Source organism: Vipera berus (assembly GCF_964194415.1).
Source record: "Vipera berus genome assembly, chromosome: W".
Classification (NCBI taxonomy): Eukaryota; Metazoa; Chordata; class Lepidosauria; order Squamata; family Viperidae; genus Vipera; species Vipera berus.
The window spans coordinates 68,237,250-68,256,067 of NC_138210.1; the positions used below are offsets into that span (position 1 = coordinate 68,237,250).

The 18,818-nt window shown below is 45.4% G+C and overlaps 1 protein-coding gene across 5 annotated transcripts in view; it reads left to right on the plus strand.

Moving 5' to 3' along the window:
- The window catches only part of LOC308676017 (vigilin-like), a 98,034-nt gene that overhangs the window by 65,858 nt on the left and 13,358 nt on the right, over positions 1 to 18,818 (plus strand). For 4 of the 5 annotated variants that reach the window (XM_081341717.1, XM_081341716.1, XM_081341719.1 and 1 more), the window contains 12 exons: positions 373 to 512; positions 650 to 754; positions 3,064 to 3,177; positions 4,471 to 4,557; positions 5,369 to 5,500; positions 6,946 to 7,164; positions 9,762 to 9,983; positions 10,629 to 10,847; positions 16,321 to 16,459; positions 16,705 to 16,832; positions 18,582 to 18,686; positions 18,778 to 18,792. In XM_081341717.1, coding sequence (XP_081197843.1) covers positions 373 to 512; positions 650 to 754; positions 3,064 to 3,177; positions 4,471 to 4,557; positions 5,369 to 5,500; positions 6,946 to 7,164; positions 9,762 to 9,983; positions 10,629 to 10,847; positions 16,321 to 16,459; positions 16,705 to 16,832; positions 18,582 to 18,686; positions 18,778 to 18,792 — 1,625 coding nt within the window. The remainder of the gene's footprint in view (positions 1 to 372; positions 513 to 649; positions 755 to 3,063; positions 3,178 to 4,470; positions 4,558 to 5,368; positions 5,501 to 6,945; positions 7,165 to 9,761; positions 9,984 to 10,628; positions 10,848 to 16,320; positions 16,460 to 16,704; positions 16,833 to 18,581; positions 18,687 to 18,777; positions 18,793 to 18,818) is intronic. The other variant, XM_081341720.1, reaches the window with a different exon arrangement.

Consider the following 18,818-nt stretch of genomic DNA (forward strand, 5'->3'; position numbering starts at 1 on the left):
AACGGTTGTAAGTCGTGGGACTTACCTGTATTCAAAGTGAAAGCGGTCTTTGTTTCTTGCTCAGTTCTAATCCTAAAGACTTTGTTGGTTTCGTTCATGGGAGCCACACAAATTCACTTTTATTTAGTTTTTTTTGGGGGGGCGGGGGTGTGAAAATCACAGCAAAGTTAGAGAATTCCTAATTGATGGTCCCCCCCGAGGGAGTTGAGTGGCTAGCTAGAATTTGAAACTTGGGGTTCCTCCATTCTTTGGGTGTTCCCCATCCCACTTTGCGGGAGAGAGGGGAAGATGGCGGCCCTCCTCAGGAAGAAGAGGACTTCCTCTAATGCTCTCTTTTCTGTACTTCTCCTCTTCCCCATCCCCCTCCCCCAGTCAACCGCATCAAGGAACAACACAAAGTCTCAGTCCGCATCCCTCCCGACAGCGAGAAGAGCAACCTGATCCGGATCGAAGGAGACCCCCAAGGGGTACAGCTGGCTCGTAAGGAGCTGCTGGAAATGGCGGCCCGGATGGTAAGGAGAAACGGTGCCTTGATCGGCCTCAAAGCATCTCCCTGTGTATTTGCTAGACGTCCTGAGGGGAGGGATCCAAAGAAACGGTTGCTTTGGGATAGGGTGACATGCTTTTCACGAACGGTGGCTTCTCCTAGGAAAACGAACGCACCAAGGATCTGATCATCGAACAGCGCTTTCATCGGACAATCATCGGGCAAAAAGGCGAGAAAATCAAGGAGGTCCGGGACAAGTTTCCAGAAGTAAGGAATTTCCCCCCCCCCCCCAAAAAAAGCACGTTCTGGGGCTTTTGCAAAAAAAAAAATATTCTTTCCAGATTTCTGGCCAAATACAAAAGTTGGTTTTGTGGTTTCTGGGTAGCCTTGAGGCTTAGCGCTTTATTTTAGTTTAAATTACATATTTTGTTTTGCATTTCAACTTATTGTTTTTAATCATAATCGTAATAGTAGAGTTGGAAGGGACCTTGGAGGTCATCTAGTCCAACCCCCTGCTCAGGCAGGAAACCCTATACCATTTCAGACAAATGGCTGTCCAGCAGCTCATCTTCTGAGACACTGGAGAAGTGTCAGGTACAGACAACCAGAGTCACTCATGAATAGCCCAAGTCATCAATTTATTGACTTCTACCTATATTAAAAGGGATATATATAAAAGGGATATATATAAAATATATATAAAAAGGGATATATATAAAAGGGATGCGGTGGCTCAGTGGGTTAGGACGCTGAGCTTGTCGATCAGATGGTTGGCAGTTTGGCGGGTCGAATCCCGAGTGCCACGTAGCAGAGTGAGCGCCTGTTACTCATCCCGGCTTCTGCCAACCTAGCAGTTCAAAAGCACGTAAATATGCAAGTAGAAAAATAGGGAACACTACGGTGGGAAGGTAACAGCGTTCCGTGCACCTTTGGCGTCTAGTCATGCCACCCACATGACCACGGAGACGTCCTCGGACAAACGCTGGCTCTTCGGCTTTGAAACGGAGATGAGCACCGGCCCCTAGAGTCGGAAACGACTAGCACACATGTGCGGGGGAACCTTTACCTTTTTTTACCTATATTACAAGAGTCTCACCAGCCTTTTTACTTTTTCCCCTGGGAACAACCAGATAAGGTTTCATAGATCTTGGGAGGACAAGCGGTCAGATTTATTCTCTTTCAACTGTGCAAGGACTCAAGGCTGATTCCCTGCTTGACCCCACCTTCCAGCTGACAGTTTCCTAGCAAAAAAGGCAAATGTGCAAGTCTCACCTCATTTTATTCCCATATAGCCCTCTGAGGTTATAGGTTATAGCCCTTTTTAACTGCATAGAACCTTAAGCTTTCTTTAATCCTAAAATCAAACTTTCTCTGTTTAGCATTGGACACCCTTTACATGCAAAATACTAGACTGAAACTGAACAATTTTGTCGTCTTTACAGCTTTGTTGTATCACAGCCTTTGCAGATGCTGTTAGACAAATATATGTATATATTGTTTGATGTTCGAGGAAATTAGTTTATGTTTAATGCAGAATGTATTTTCTGTGAATCTCTGGCTTTTTAAAAGAAAAGGACACACGCTGCAGAAAAGCGTTAAAGGCGCAACTATTTTGTTGGGCTTTTAATAACTGCTTAATGGTCTTGGCACTCCTTTTAATTTGTATCAACTTTTATATGTTGTTTTGGTTTCATTTAAATGTAATCAGCTGTTTTGAAAACTTGCCAGAGGGGAAGTGGGATTTTTTTGGGGGGAGAGGTATAAATCAAATTAATAAGAGCTGTTTGAAAGTGCATTGACCATATATGAGTGAAAAATTATAAATGAGAGAATAGACACTTTGTATAGCTCACTGTTACAGGAAGAGGACTTCAATCCAAAAAATTGGTTCAAAACAAGGTGAATGTAAATTTGGCTGGAGTTTTGTACCATTCCCATCCTTGCCAAGTCTCTGCTTTGCAATAGGATTTAAACAAAGGTGTGTGTGTGTGTGTGTGTATGGATAGATAGATAGATAGATAGATAGATAGATAGATAGATAGATAGATAGATAGATAGATAGATGATAGATAGATAGAAGATAGATAGATAGATAGATAGATAGATAGATAGATAGATGATAGACAGACACAGACAGATGATAGATGATAGATATAAATGATAGATAATAGACAAACAGACAGATGATGATAGATAGATAATAGACACAGAAAGATGATAGATAGATAGATAGATAGATAGATAGATAGATAGATAGATAGATAGATAGATAGATATAGATGATAGATAGATAATAAACAGACAGACATGATGATGATAGATAATAAATAGACAGAGAAAGATGATAGATAGATAGATAGATAGATAGATAGATAGATAGATAGATAGATAGATAGATAGATAGATAGATAGAGATAGATGATAGATAGATAATAAATAGACAAATAGATGATGATAAATAGATAGATAGATAAATTAATAGATAGACATATGATAGATAAGAGATAATAGAGATCTAGATATGAATTCACCACTTTCTTTTCAAAGCTCACATGTTCTGCCACTCCACCCTACAGGTGATCATCAATTTCCCCGACCCTTCACAGAAGAGCGACATCGTACAGTTGCGTGGGCCCAAAAACGAGGTGGAGAAATGTGGAAAGTACCTACAAAAAGTCATTGCAGAGCTGGTGAGTCTAGCTGACTCAGCTTCCGGAGAAGCATTTGAGAGCCTTTTATTCTGTTGGGGTAAAAAAAGAGGCTTCTTCCCCCCTTTTCAGTCTTTGGGACATAGAGAGGAGATACCATCTGATCACTTTTGGATAGCTGCTGCTTTGACAATCCTGCTTTGGGTGCTGAGCCCCCCCGTGGCACACATTCCTTGTGATGGTTAGGAGAGTAGTGAGGAATGGCAGCGTCTGTCCGGTGCGAAAGACCAGATCCACACCTGCAAGGTCCAGTTAAACTGATTCATTGATAAAATAAAAAAGGTGCAAAATGCGGCCGCGCGGGTGCTTATGGGAGTATCTCGGTACTCCCATGTTACACCACTCCTCCGTGAGCTGCATTGGCTTCCGGTTACCCGCCAGGTGCGATTCAAGGTGCTGGTAATAACCTTTAAAGCCCTACATGGCTTAGGCCCGGGGTACTTGCGAGACCACCTGCTGCCATTGTCAACCTCCCATCGCCCGGTTCGCTCCCACAGAGTCGGGGTCCTCAGGGTGCCGTCGGCCAGGCAATGCCGTCTGGCGACCCCCAGGGGGAGAACCTTCTCTGTGGGCGCACCGACCCTCTGGAATGAACTGCCTCCAGAGCTGCGGACGGCCCCTGACCTTCGGTCTTTCCGCCGTGACCTGAAGACTTGGTTATTCCAACAAGCGGGTCTGGACTGACTATGTGTTTTAAATTTGGCTTTTATTGAGTTAAATTGTCATGTATCTATTACATTTACTGTTTAATTCTTTTTTAAATTTTGTATTCCATGTTTCTTAAATTTTTTGTTGTGAGCCACCCTGAGTCCTTAGGGAGAAGGGCGGCATATAAATTCAATAAATCTAATCTAATCCTAATCTAATCTAATCTAATCTAATCTAATCTAATCTAATCTAATCTAATCTAATCTAATCTAATCTATGCAAAGGAGTCTTGTCAACTGACAGCTAGCACCTGCTTGGAATTAGATAAGGGCCAACGGAATTCAAGGGAGGTTCGACTGAGTCCGCTTGTGGCTATATAGGGATTCTAGGCTTATTCCTGTTTTGACTCCGCCCCCTGGGGGTTCTCTCACTTTTTTTCTTCCTACAATGTCAGGAGATACATAGCGCTGAAGCTCTCTCTCTGATACTAGGTGGTTAGCATGCCTCTAGTGAGTCTGACCAAGTCAGAGGCTGGACTACAAGGCCAGGTACATTAATAGAGATGAACAGAGCCGGAAACGAAATCTCTCTGCTTAACTCCCTTCCCTCCCTTTTTCTGCGCCTTAGATCGAAAACAGTTTTTCCATCCCGGTTCCCATTTTCAAGCAATTCCACAAGAATATCATTGGGAAAGGAGGCGCCAATATCAAAAAGGTAAAAGGGGGAGGCTCTCCCCACCTCACCCACTACACTCTTGTCTTCTGTGTGCGTGTACGGGTACGTGTGCACATACATGTTGGTAATGGTACCTATCCCTTTTTTATGAAAAGGGCCAGTGGGTCAAGGATTTAAGCCTAGGTATGTAAATCTAGTGAAGGGACGCGGTGGCTCAGTGGGTTAGGACGCTGAGCCTGTCGATCAGAAGGTCGGCAGTTTGGCGGGTCGAATCCCGAGTGCCGCGTAACGAGTGAGTGCCTGTTACTCGTCCCAGCTTCTGCCAACCTAGCAGTTGGAAAGCACATAAAAAAACGCAAGTAGAAAAATAGGGACCACTACGGTGGGAAGGTAACAGCGTTCCGCGCGCCTTTGGCATCTAGTCATGCCGGCCACATGACCACGGAGACGTCCTCGGACAAGCGCTGGCTCTTCGGCTTTGAAACAGAGATGAGCACCGGCCCCTAGAGTCGGAAACGACTAGCACGCATGTGTGGGGGAACCTTTACCTATGTAAATCTAGAACGTTACACTGCAGTCTTATATACATTAGAGTACTCCCAGCTCACACTGGATTCCAAAACAGTTGTGATTCCCATTTAGAGGGACCCTGGGCCCTTGGATTTGGAGATTTGGAGATTCTTCCCGTATTTGGGACACTTAAATAGGAGAAATCAACACCCACCCAGAATATGTGGTCCAAGTAGGTTCCTGACACAGCCCCATCATCTCTGAGGGCAGTCCCTTGTAGAGCTCATGAGAGTAGTCTAGCCTTGAGGCTCTGGGGTTTGATGTTGTCTCTTCACAATAGATTCGAGAGGAAACCAATACCAAGATTGACCTCCCTACAGAAAACAGCAATTCTGAAGTGATCCTGATCACTGGGAAGAAGGCCAATTGTGAGGACGCTCGGGATCGTATCTTGGCCATCCAGAGAGAGCTGGTGGGTGTGTGAACCATTTTCCTCCTCCTCCTCCCCCTCCTCCTTCCCTTCCTCCTTCTCTTCCTCTTCCTCCCCTCCTCCTCCTCTTCCTCCTCCTCCTCCTTCTCTTCCTCCTTCTCCTCCTCCTCCTCTTCCTCCCCCTCCTCCTTCTCTTCTCCTCCTGCTCTTCCTCCCCCCCTCCTCCTCCTCCTCCTCCTCCTCCTCCTTCTCCTTCTCTTCCTCTTCCTCCCCCTCCTCCTCTTCCTCCTCCTCCTCCCCCTCCTCCTCCTCTTCCTCCTTCTCCTCCTCCTCTTCCTCCCCCTCCTCCCCCTCCTCCTCCTTCTCCTCCTCCTTCTCCTCCCCCTCTTCCTCCTCCTCCTCCTCCTCCTCCTCCTCCTCCTCCCCCCCTCCCCCTCCTCCTCTTCCTCCTTCTCCTCCTCCTCCTCCTCCTCCTCCTCCTCCTCCACACTCTGAATGAAGCTATCTGAATGCCTCCCACTCAGGATGCAATCGGGAACAAGGTGTATTATTGGGTTACCTTTGAAGCACACCTGGAAACTCTTATCAAGCCCACTTAGGCGGTCCATCAACTTAATCTGTTCCTACCCAGGGATTCCTGGCTCTTTGTTCAGTTTCAGAACAATAGAACAGAACATTTTTTGAATATTGACTTGCAGCTGGTCTGTCTGAATCACAGCTTTTTCTTGCACAAAATTGATAAGTCAGTTGAGATCTTCTTACAGGTGATCTTTTGAGGCTTGGCGCTAGGTTGCTACTGACAGAGAAACCCCGTGATGTGGTTTCTCTAAATTTCCCATCACACACACACACCCCACCCCAAAAAAGGGAGATTTAAAGAAATAATTGTAGATGACTTTTTTAAAAAAAATAACTAAAATTATGTTGTGAAAAGTTTTCCCGTTGCCCAAGGAGTTCATTCCCTCCCTTAAACAAACATATATTTTTATATGTTGTATATAGTATGGTTAGGTGTGTGTCATGTATGTGTTTCACTTTGAGAGCGGGCAACTAAATTTCATTTTTGATGTGTGCCCACAGTAAAAAAATGAAAATAAAGGTTATCTTATCTTGTCCATAGTGTATTTGGTCAGGTTTACAGGAAAGGGAATGATTCTGGGCTAATATCTCTCTTGACTCCGCCCCGGGCCATACCTGTCTTCCTACTAGCCACAAAAAGAAATCCAGACTTCAGATACAGCAGAAATACACTTGTAAAATTGTAAACCTGGTGTAGTTTTCAGGTTAATGGCCCAATCATGGGGAGCTTCTGAGTGTCTCTAAAAAAACCTCCAAGCTCAGAGAGCACCTAGGACCTCACAGTTCAACCCTTGAGCTACAAATATTCTCTTATAAGAGAAATCAAACATGATGAATTGGCGCGGAGGCCAGGTCACCACCATTCATTTTGAACTTGGATTTTGTAGCTTTTCTCTTCTCACCCTCAGGCCAACATCAAAGAAGTGGATATCTCCATCCCAGCCAAACTGCACAATTCGCTGATTGGGGCCAAGGGGCGGCTGGTGCGTTCAATCATGGAGGAATGTGGCGGGGTGCACATTCATTTCCCTTCCGAAGGCTCGGGCAGCGAGAAAGTCACCATCCGAGGGCCCGGTGAAGAGGTGGAAAGAGCGAAGCGCCAGTTGCTGCATCTTGCCGAGGAAAAGGTAGGTGGTTGGTAAACCTCTGTCTACAATTTGATGGTTTGCAGAGAAGTTAAACGGACGCGGTGGCTCAGTGGGTTAGGACGCTGAGGTTGTCGATCAGAAGGTCGGCAGTTTGGCGGGTCAAATCCCGAGTGCCGCGTAAGAGAGTGAGCCCCTGTTACTCGTCCCAGCTTCTGCCAACCTAGCAGTTCGAAAGCACGTAAAAAGGCAAGTAGAAAAATAGGGACCACTACGGTGGGAAGGTAACAGCATTCCGTGCGCCTTTGGCGTCTAGTCATGCCGGCCACATGACCATGGAGACGTCCTCGGACAAGCGCTGGCTCTTCGGCTTTGAAACGGAGATGAGCACCGGCCCCTAGAGTCGGAAACTACTAGCACGCATGTGTGGGGGAACCTTTACCTTTACCTTTAATGCATGCAAAGCACGGACCACAATATAAACAGCATTATATTTGTGGACTAGCCTTGAATTAACCATTAACCAATTAACCATTAAGCAAACCAATCAGGTATTTAGGGTACCAGGGAAAGGAGAGACACCATAGACCAGGGTTGGGCCACTATTGCAACTTTACGACCTGTGGATTTTAACTCCCAGAATTCTTGAGCCAGCACGGCTGGCATGACTGGCTCAGGAATTCTGGGAGTTGAAGTCCACAGGTCATAAAGTTGCCATAGCTGCCCATCCCTACCATAGAGTTTTTCTCCTTAGCTCTCATGCCCTTAACTCTTTCATTGCCACACTTCAGGTTTCAATTAATATTTGTATTTTTTTCCTCTTATAATAATTGCATTTAAGAGGCATTCCAAAGTGTCAAAAATTTGCATTTTTTTCTTTGCTTTGTTATAGGACAATAGGGCTGTTATTTAACATTACATCAATAATATTTTTTTTAAGTTTATTTTTAGTACAGTTGTGGATCCGGCCTGGGAGAAAACTGAATTTTTAAATCTCATTTCAGTTTCAACGCTTTCCAAGTTTTAATGTCTTGTCAGTTAAGTTGTGGAAGGGCTGAGGGGGACACCTCAAGTTAGGAATCGCTCAGATTTTTAGGAATATCCACAGATGCTAAGCTGAATCTAGTAAGAAAGCAGGAATTAGTGCTAATGAAAGAGATGCCTTCAGGAAAGGCATAGATTTATCTATTATCAACTACAATAAATCCAAAGAGCTAAACAGAAATGCAAAATGCTACAAAGTGACCTAAGAAACCAGTTTTCAAACTGGAGTTCTCTGGATAATAAGTGGGTTTTCACTGGTTGCATTTTGTGTTTCTGAGTGGCTCTGTCATTTCTGGTAGTCAACCTTAAATGTATGCCTTTTCTGAAGTGTTTTGGTTGCCAAAGATTTTAGGTCTTCTTTCTACATAGACCTCATTTTTTTTTCTACTTAAACATTGCCTTGTGTTTTTCCAGAACTTGGAATTGGAGCACAGATCGCTTACATATACAAAATTTAATTCTGTTAGGAATAGATAGCTGTCAAGACTGACTTGCACTTTCACCTTTTTCTTTTGCTGGCAGCTTGACAATAACGGAGGGGGTGGATGGAATGCAGGGGGGGGGAAGAATGGTATTCAAGGATCCCTTGGCTTTCATGAGACAAGGCTGTCATCTCAAGGACACACCGAGCAGATGTCCCATGTGGCTGGCTGTTTCCCATCACAAAATGAACAGACGAGATTGGTGGACGTTTTGGCCCGAAGGGAACAGGGGGAATGAACTACGCTTGCTTTTGTGCGGGAAATCCAGAGGTGGTTTTGCTTCTTCTGTGCCAATGTGGTTTATTCAGTAAAGTTTTATGCTCTTGGTAAAATAATGTCCCAGGAGTTCCTTTTTCTGGATTCGCCAAGTGGACAATGGAGAGTAGCTAAGTTATGTTTTGGAACACAAATTCCGTTTTCAATATGTGCAATACATGGAGAAGCAAATATTGGCAGTAGGAGTTGATCTTTATGTTGAGTACAGGTAGTCCTTGACTTAACGATGACGAATCGGGACCAGAATTTCCATTGCTAAGTAACGGAAAATAACGTTAAGTGATTTTACAATCACTTTTGCCATGGCTGTTAAGCAGATCGCTGCAGGCCACGAATCAATGGTCGTCCAATGAATCCAGATTCTCCCGTTGATTTTGCCTGGCAAATGGCGATCACCTGACCCTGCAACATTGCAATTGTCATAAATATGTAGGAGATGACCAGACTGAGCCCGAGGGAGGGGTCAAAGGCGTCATAAGTCACAAGTCCTTGCGCGCCCGCAACAGATCTAAGTCCAGCCCTACTTGAATTCCTTTCTTAGCACCCGCTCATTTGCCTGGACCGTTAGTAGCTCAGATTCTTGTAGAGAGCTTGCAAAAAATCTTTATACTCATTTGAACTGCCTGAATTTTCCCCGGCACTTGACAGAATGCATGCCAAGCACCCAAATTTTGACCACGTGACCGTGGGGATGCCTCCATGGTCGTAAAGTGTGAAGACCAGAGATGTCACTTTTTTCCAGTGCCGTTATAACTTCAGGTGATAGAAGGCAAGGATCACCTGTCCTACATGAGGTCTTTTGGAGGACTGATGCATGTCCGTGTTTTCTTCCTCCAGCAAATCAACAACCACTCAGTGGAACTGCACGCTAAGCCAGACTACCACAAGTTCCTGATTGGGCGTGGAGGTGCTAATATCCGCAAAGTTAGGGACCACACCGGTGCCAGGATTATCTTCCCCACCCCTGAAGATAAGGACCAGGATGTTATCACCATTGTGGGCAAGGAGGACGCAGTACGGCAGGCCCAACAAGAACTGGAGAGTCTCATTCGTAACTTGGTATGGGTCATAAGCTTTTGCAGGGATCTCCTTTAAGACTCATGGACTTCAGCTTAATGAACAAATCCCTAGAGCTCATAGCACCATCTTCTCTTAGCACATTTCTCTTCTAGAAGATGGGTGGGCAGAGATGGAGGACCGCCAAAAAGATCTGTAGAGTTTTATTATCTCTAGTTGGAGGGGGTGGGATAACTATAACTCTTCTGCATGAGGAAGGTTTTATTTTTGCAATTGATTGCTTAAGAGACACCAGTAGGAATTGATGGGTAAGGGCTCCTCCTAGGAATTCTGGGAGTTGAAGTCCACAAGTCTTAAAGTTACCAAGTTTGGAGATCCCTGAGCTATTGGATGGAGCTGGGTGAGATGCTGGATAAGCGGGAAGACCTGCATTCTTTCCACACAACCTCCTTACCCTATAGCTGTGATTGCAGGAGTTGCAGTCACTGTTTTTATAGGGGTTGAAACCTCCCCTTATTCCTCATTTCTCAATATTCCTTGTAACGATACTGCCGCTAATGGTTCTACCAGGCCAAATACTCTCTTCCCAGACGGGATCGAATTCTGAAAGGTGGAGGAGAAACAGCTTCCAAGAAGCACGAAAGCTTAGTGACTCCTTCTGTTCCCCACCCGCTACTTCCCCTCTAGGATAATGTCATTGAAGACTCGATGGTGGTGGATCCCAAGTACCACCGCCATTTTGTGGCCCGTCGGGGACATGTGCTGCGGGAGATTGCAGAAGAGTACGGTGGGGTCACTGTGAGTTTCCCCCGGACAGGTGTCCAGAGTGATCGCGTGACGCTCAAGGGAGCCAAAGATTGCGTGGAGGCGGCCAAGAAGCGCATCCTGGAGATCATCGGTGACCTGGTAGGTCATGCTGCACCTCTGGATTGCAGTGGGCATTAAAAGTCACCCTCGGGTGGATCAGAGCGTGAGTCACCTCACAAAAGAAAGCACCTTTCCCATCCTTCTGTCATGAATCTGCTGGCAGAGAATGTCCCATTTAATGAACAAATCCCTAGAGCTCACAGCAACATAAGATAGATTAGATAACCTGTATTGTCTTTTTTTACTGGCACACATTAAAAATGAAATTTGGTTGCCCAGTCTCAAAGAGAGAGAGAGAGAGAGAGAGAGACAGAGAGAGAGAGAGAGAGAGAGAGAGAGAGAGAGAGAGAGAGAGAGAGTGAGTCCTCATACACATACATAACACAAGTATAGACATGTATATACATACACACACATACACACATGCACACATATATACATGCTGTACACACACATGCGCAAATAATAATAATAATAATAATAATAATAATAATAATAATAATAATAATAATAATAATAATAATAATAATAATAATAATAATAATTTTATTTGTATACCGCCCTTCTCCCTAAGGACTCAGGGCGGTGAACAGGGCAATACATGTTAAAAGACAAAAATACAAAAATTAAAAGAGATTAAACAAAGTGCCCCAAAACTATAACAATAGGTTAAAATACATTAAACAGTAATAAAACCCGACCCCATCCCATCAGGCCAGGCCAGCTTGTTCGAACAAATAAGTCTTTAGATCACGCCGGAAGGAGCGGAGGTCGGGCGCCATCCGGAGCTCAACCGGCAACTGATTCCATAGCTCCGGGGTGCCCACAGAGAACGCCTTCCCCCTGGGGGCCACCAGTCGGCATTCTTTGACCGGTGGCACCCTGAGGAGGCCCTCTCTGTGGGAGCGTACTGGGCGGAGGGAAATTGATGCCGGCCGCAGGTGCTTCCTAAGGTATTCCGGACCCATGCCATGTAGGGCTTTGTAGGTCATTACCAGCACCTTGATATGTATGTATGTATAGATATGTATGTATAGATATGGATGTATCTATGCATTAATCACTCCATTTTGAATACATAGCGGAAAGAGAGTTCACAAGGTTGATACTGTATGGAACAAAGCTGTGACTGACTCTGGATGTTCTGCTTCGGATACCACAAAGCCGCCTCCTAGAAGGTAACAAGGAAAACAGGTCATGGACAGTATGCGTAGTGTCCCAGACGATATTGTGGTCCGTGCTCAAGCGTGGCTTATATGCCATGTCCTGGATAGAAGGAAGTGAACTACCAAATAACCTTTTTGCTGTCCTCACCACTCTCTGCACTGCCTTCCTGTCTGAAGCAGTGATGCTTCCAAACCAGACGGTGGTGCAATACGACACGATGCTCTCAATTGTCCCTCTATAGGAAGTGGTTAAGGACAAGGGAAGGAAGATGTGCTTTTCTCATGCAACGCAGAAAAAAGCAGACGCTTCTCTGCCTGCTTCAACTATTTATTTATTTTTATTTATTATTAAATTTATATACCGCCCTTTCCCGAAGGACTCAGGGCGGTTTACAGGGCATTTAAAACAACCAATATAAAAGTTAAAAACAAATTAAAAAAGATTAAATCATCCCTAGAATTAAAAACCCCAGTTAAAAATTCTCAGCCTGGGCCGGAGAGCTCAAAGAGCCAGGTTTTCAGGTCCCGGTGAAATGTGCGGAGGTCGGGGGCAGTCCTAAGCTCCACGGGCAGCTGGTTCCAGAGGGCAGGCGCACCCACAGAGAAGGCCCTTCCCCTGGGTGTTATCCACTGGCAGTCTTTTACCGGCGGCACCCTGAGAAGACCCTCCCTGGGGGAGCGCACTGGACGAAGGGAGCTAGACTCTCAGTGTTGAGCGACCATGAGCCACAAGGACTTCTATCAATGTAGTGGATCTTCTCTTCAAACATCTAAAACAGACATGTCAAACACAAGGCCCGGGGGCCGGATCCGGCCCGCAAAGTGGTTTCATGCGGCCCGCGAAGCCATCCTGGAAACAGTGAGGGAACGGCCCCCACTGCCTTGGCCCTGGCCCAGAGACCCTCCTCCTGCCAGAGACCCTCAGATCTGCCCCTCTCCTGCCCAGGCCCCCATAGGCACCCTTGATGCGAACGATGTAGAGCTGGCCATGCCCACCCAGTAGGCCATAAGCACTTTAGCCACGCCCACCCAGTAGGCCACGCCCACCCAGGCCACACCCACCCAGCCCCCTGAGGGCAACCGCAATGCTGATGCGGCCCTCGATGAAATTGAGTTTGACACCCCTGATGTAAAAGATGGGTTGGTAGAGATTGACATCCACCAGAAAGATCTGTAGAGTTTGGATCTATAGCTGTGTAGATCTTTTATGTAAATCAAGCCCAGACGTTATGTTGAACTAGGATTCATAAACCGCAGTAACTATAGAGGGGGATGATTATAATTGTTCTGCATTCATAAAGGTCTCCGAAATGTACAAAACTGACAGCAGTAAAAGACCTAGTGGCCCGTTGAATCTGCCCTTTGAGGGTTTGTGTGTGTGTGTGTGTTTTATGTTTATCCCAAGTATGTTTAAACTCAGTTACTGAGGTTAGGGTCTTTTTTTAAAAAAAATCCATTTATATCCCGCCCTTCTCCGAAGACTCAGGGCGGCTTACAAGCTTAGCAGTAGCCTTCATTCTATGTATATGCCTGCTTATCAGGGCTTTCACACACCCCCCAAGTGGCATTATTACAAAGTCAGCTTAACTGCCCCCAACAATCTGGGTCCTCATTTTACCTACCTCGGAAGGATGGAAGGCTGAGTCAACCTTGAGCCTGGTGGGACGCGAACCTGCACTAACTGCAGGCAGCTGGTGTTACTTAAGGAGGCATTAGCCCACTGCTCCACCAAGGCTACAATTTTTGCCATTCCTGCTTAAAAGGAATTGGTGAGTAAGGTTTCTTCCTAGGATTTTGCATACTCACTGCCCTGGAGAGGAGTTGGTAGTAAGCTGTGCAGATCTTTTATGCAAATCAAGCCAGATGTTAACGTTGAACAATTGAACGATGATTCATATACCACAGGAACTAGATGCAACCCACAAGTTAAGCTGATCAAACAAGCAAGCCACATTGTGGCTTTGCCTATTGTGTAAATTCAAGTTCACACTTCAAATCTGCCAATAAAAAATCATACATTACAAATTCTGCTTGTTTTCTTTTGAGGCATCAGGACTACGGCAGTGATAAATTTTATGATGAGCATCAGCCTGTAACTGAAGCTCTTCAGGCTGCGCAGAATCAGTTACAAAGCATGGGTTGTTTTTTTTTTAAAAAAAATCAAAACGATAGAAGTGAGGATAATTTAAATTTCCGTTCAGTTGCGCTCCAATTTGATGACTTTGTCCATCTAGTTTTCTTGGCAACAATTTGGAAAAGGGTTGTTCTTCTCTACTTCTGGAATGTTCTTCAACTTCTCAGTCTGGCCTGCAGTGTTGTGACTTCTTGGTGATTGCTCATCCAGCATCTAAGCAGGACCAATCCTTGCTAGAAATCGCTGTTGCTGAAGCAGCATACTTGGCTTGTCAACAATTTTGTTTTTGTATGGAATCTCCTTCCCCCAAGAATGTGTTTGTTGTAGGCATGTTTTTAGAAGCAATACACCTAACGTGGCTGACAAACGTATCTGGAACACAACTAGAAGGCCAATTTGGTGTAGTGGTTGGAGTCCTGGCCTAGAAACCAGGAGACAATGAGTTCTAGTCCTTCCTTAGGCATGAAAGACAACTGGGTGACTTTGGGCCAATCACCAGGAGACTATGAGTTTTAGTCCCTCCTTAGACATGAAAGCCAGCTGGGTGACATACTAATAATAATAATAATAATAATAATAATAATAATAATAATAATAATAATAATAATAATAATAATAATAATAATAATAAGAAGAAGAAGAAGAAGAAGAAGAAGAAGAAGAAGAAGAAGAAGAAGAAGAAGAAGAAGAAGAAGAAGAAGAAGAAGTTGGAAGGGACCTTGGAGGTCATCTAGTCCAACCCCCTGCTCAGGCAGGAAACCCTATACCATTTCAGACAAATGGCTGGCCAGTCTCTTCTTAAAAACTTCCAGTGTTGGAGCATTCACCACTTCTGGAGACAGGTTGTTCCACTGGTTAGTTGTTCTAACTGTCAGGAAGTTTCTCCTTAGTTCTAGGTTGCTTCTCTCCTTGACTAGTTTCCATCCGTTACATCTTGTCCTGCTTTCAGGTGCTTTGGAGAATAGCTTGACTCCCTCTTCTTTGTGGCAGCCCCTGAGATATTGGAACACTGCTATCATGTCACCCCTCACCCTTCTCTTCATTAAACTACACATACCCAATTTCAGCAACCGTTTCCTATATGTTTTAGCCTCCAGTCCCCCAATCATCTTTGTTGCTCTTCTCTGTACTCTTTCTAGAGTCTCGACATCTTTTTTACATCGTGGTGACCAAAACTGGATGCAGTATTCCAGGTGTGGCCTTACCAAGGCATTGTAAAGTGGTATTAGTACTTCACGTGATCTTGATTCTATCCCTCTGTTAATGCAGCCTAGCACTGTGTTGGCTTTTTTGGCAGCTGCAGCACACTGCTGGCTCATATTTAAGTGATTGTCCACTAGGACTCTGAGATCTCTCTCACAGTTGCTACTATTGAGCAAGGTACCACCTATACTATACCTGTGCATTTGATTTTTCCTGCCTAAATGTAGAACTTTACTTTTTTCACCATTGAATTTCATTTTGTTAGATAGTGCCCAGTGTTCGAGTTTGTCCAGATCCTGTACTTTGGGCCAATGTGTTTTAGTCCCTCCTTAGACATGAAAGCCAGCTGGGTGACTTTGGTCCAATCACCAGGAGACTATGAGTTCTAGTCCTGCCTTAGGAATGAAAGCTGGCTGGGTGATTGGACCACTCTCTCTCTCCCAGCACAACTCATCTCACACCCAAAAACAGGAGGCATAAGAAGTATTACAGAGAGTCCTCGACTTATGACCAAAATGGAGCCCTAAATTTCCGTTGTTAAGTGAGACATTTGTTAAGCGAGTGTTGCCCCATTTTACAACCTAGCCACAGTTGTCGAGTGAATCATTGCAGTTGATAAGTTAGTACCACGGCTGTTAAGTGAATCTGCCTTCCCCATGTGATTTTTGCTTGTCAAAAGTTTACAAAAGCTGATCATGTGACCGTGGGACAGAGCAACGATCATAAGTATGAGTCAGTTGCCAAGCCTCTGAATTTTGATCACGTGATCACGAGGATGCCACAAAGGTCGTTAGGTGAGAAAAATGGTGATAAGTCGCTTTTTCCCCCCAGTGCCGTGGTAACTTTGAACGGTCAATAAATGAACTCTTACAAGCCGAGGACCACCTGTATGAACAGTCACCGCCTTGAGTTACCTACAAAGTAATAAAAGCAAGATTAAGAACCTAATAAATAAATAAATAAATAAATAAACCAGCCCACGGGCTTTGATTTCACACCTTTTCCCCAGGAGGCCCAGGTGATCCTGGAATGCATCATCCCGCAGCGCTACCATCGGGTCGTCATGGGAGCGAAAGGTTACAAGGTACAACAAATCACCCGGGATCACGATGTCCTCGTCAAGTTCCCGGAGCGAGACGACAATCCAGGTGGGTGGGATGGCGAGGTGGGCGACGTGGTTTTCAACCCCACCCCACCCCTCCAAATCCAGAAAGAAATTCAGGGCAGTGAAGGGCCGTCACATCCCAAAGTTTGTCGCTAAATGCCGATGGGGATTCTCAGCCATCCAGATCCTGGTTGTCCCAAAGTCTAGTTGCTTCCTGGGGAAAAAAAACCCCACCTTCGGGACTCTTCTTTTATTCTTTCCTTTTTTTCTTTTTCCCCTCACAAGCAGGTTCAGAAGCACAGTCTCAGGAAAACGGCGATGTGATGCCCGAACTGGACACGAGTCCTCGCAAGTGTGACATCATCCTCATTTCTGGGCGCAAGGAGAAGTGTGAGGCTGCCCGATCAGCTTTGCTGGTTAGGATCCTGTCTTCTTACTGGGCTAGTACATGTGACCTCATTGGTTTTCTAACCTGTTTTTAACGGAAGGAGTCTGGCTAGAATTTTCTTGGCTTTAGCTTCTGTGCTCTGCTGGTTAGCCTAGACCAGGGGTGGGCAACCTTGGCTCTTTGATGACTGGTGGACTTCAACTCCCAGAATTCCTGAGCCAGCCATGCTGAGGGGAAAGGGAGAGGTTTCCATGCTGAGCCATGCTGGCTCAGGAATTCTGGGAGTTGAAGTCCACCAGTCATAAAAGAGCCAAGGTTCCCCACCCCGGCCTAGACCAAGCTTTAGTCCTTGACTTACGACCATTTGTTTAGTGACCATTTGAAGTTGCAACTGCACTCACTTTGTGCTCTGTCCATCTACTACAGACATGTCAAACACAAGGCCCACGAAGCCATCCTGGAAACAGTGAGGGAACGGCCCCCACTGCCTTGGCCCTGGCCCAGAGACCCTCCTTCTGCCAGAGACCCTCAGATCTGTCCCACTCCTGCCCAGGCCCCCATAGGCACCCTTGATGCGAACGATGTAGAGCTGGCCACGCCCACCCAGCAGGCCATATGCACTCTAGCCACGCCCACCCAGTAGGCCACGCCCACCCTGGCCATACCCACCTGGCCCCTTGAGGGCAACCGCAATGCTGATGCGGCCCTCAATGAAATTGAGTTTGACACCCCTGATCTACTATATGTAGTCCTCAACTTGCAACAGTTCATTTAGTGACTGTTCGAGGTTACAATGGCCCTGAAAAAAAAGTGACTTAGGACCGTTTTTCACATGACCGTTGCAGCATCCTCGTGACCAGCTGATCGAAATTCAGATGCTTGGCAACTGATTCATACTTATGACGGTGGCAGGGTTCTGGGGTCATGTGATCACCTTTGGTGACCTTCTGACAAGCAAAGTGAACGGGGGAAGCCAGATTTCACATAACAGCCTCCGTTTCTAACTTAACAGTTGCAGCGATTCGCTTAACAACCGCGGCAAGAAAGGTTGGAAAATGGGGCACAAATCACTTAGCCAATGTCTCGTTTAGCAACAGAAATGTTGGGCTCAGTTGTGCTCATAAGTCGAGGACTGCCTGTATTACAAAGACACAGAAGTACGAACTGCTCTGCCATTTAAGCATTCAGAGCTAATAATAATAATAATAAAGTTGGAAGGGACCTTGGAGGTCATCTAGTCTAACCCCCTGCTCAGGCAGGAAACCCTATACCATTTCAGACAAATGGCTGTCCAGTCTCTTCTTAAGAACTTCCAGTGTTGGAGCATTCACCACTTCTGGAGGCAGGTTGTTCCACTGGTTAATTGTTCTAACTGTCAGGAAGTTTCTCCTTAGTTCTAGGTTGCTTCTCTCCTTGACTAGTTTCCATCCGTTGCTTCTTGTCCTGCTTTCAGGTGCTTTGGAGAATAGCTTGGCTCTCTCTTCTTTGTGGCAGCCCCTGAGATATTGGATCACTGCTATCATGTCCCCCCTCGTCCTTCTCTTCATTAAACTAGACATACCCAATTCCAGCAGCCGTTCCTTTTAAGTTTTAGCCTCCAGTCCCCTGATTATCTTTGTTGCTCTTCTCTGTACTCTTTCTAGAGTCTCGACATCTTTTTTTACATCCTGGTGACCAAAACTGGATGCAGTATTCCAAGTGTGTCCTTACCAAGGCATTGTAAAGTGGTATTAATACTTCACGTGATCTTGATTCTGCTCTGTTCCTCTCTTCATAGGCTCTGGTTCCCATCACCATGGATGTTGACGTTCCCTTTGACCTGCATCGCTACATCATTCGGCAAAAGGGAACTGGCATTCGCAAGATGATGGAAGAATACGAGGTAGGGGGACACGACCCTACTTGTGAACCTCTGCTCTTAATCTAAATCTGGATGTCAACGCTGCAAACATTGGATGTTTTTGCTTTGACAGATTTTAAACGGTTGGGTGAGTTTCATGGAACGTTCTGAGCT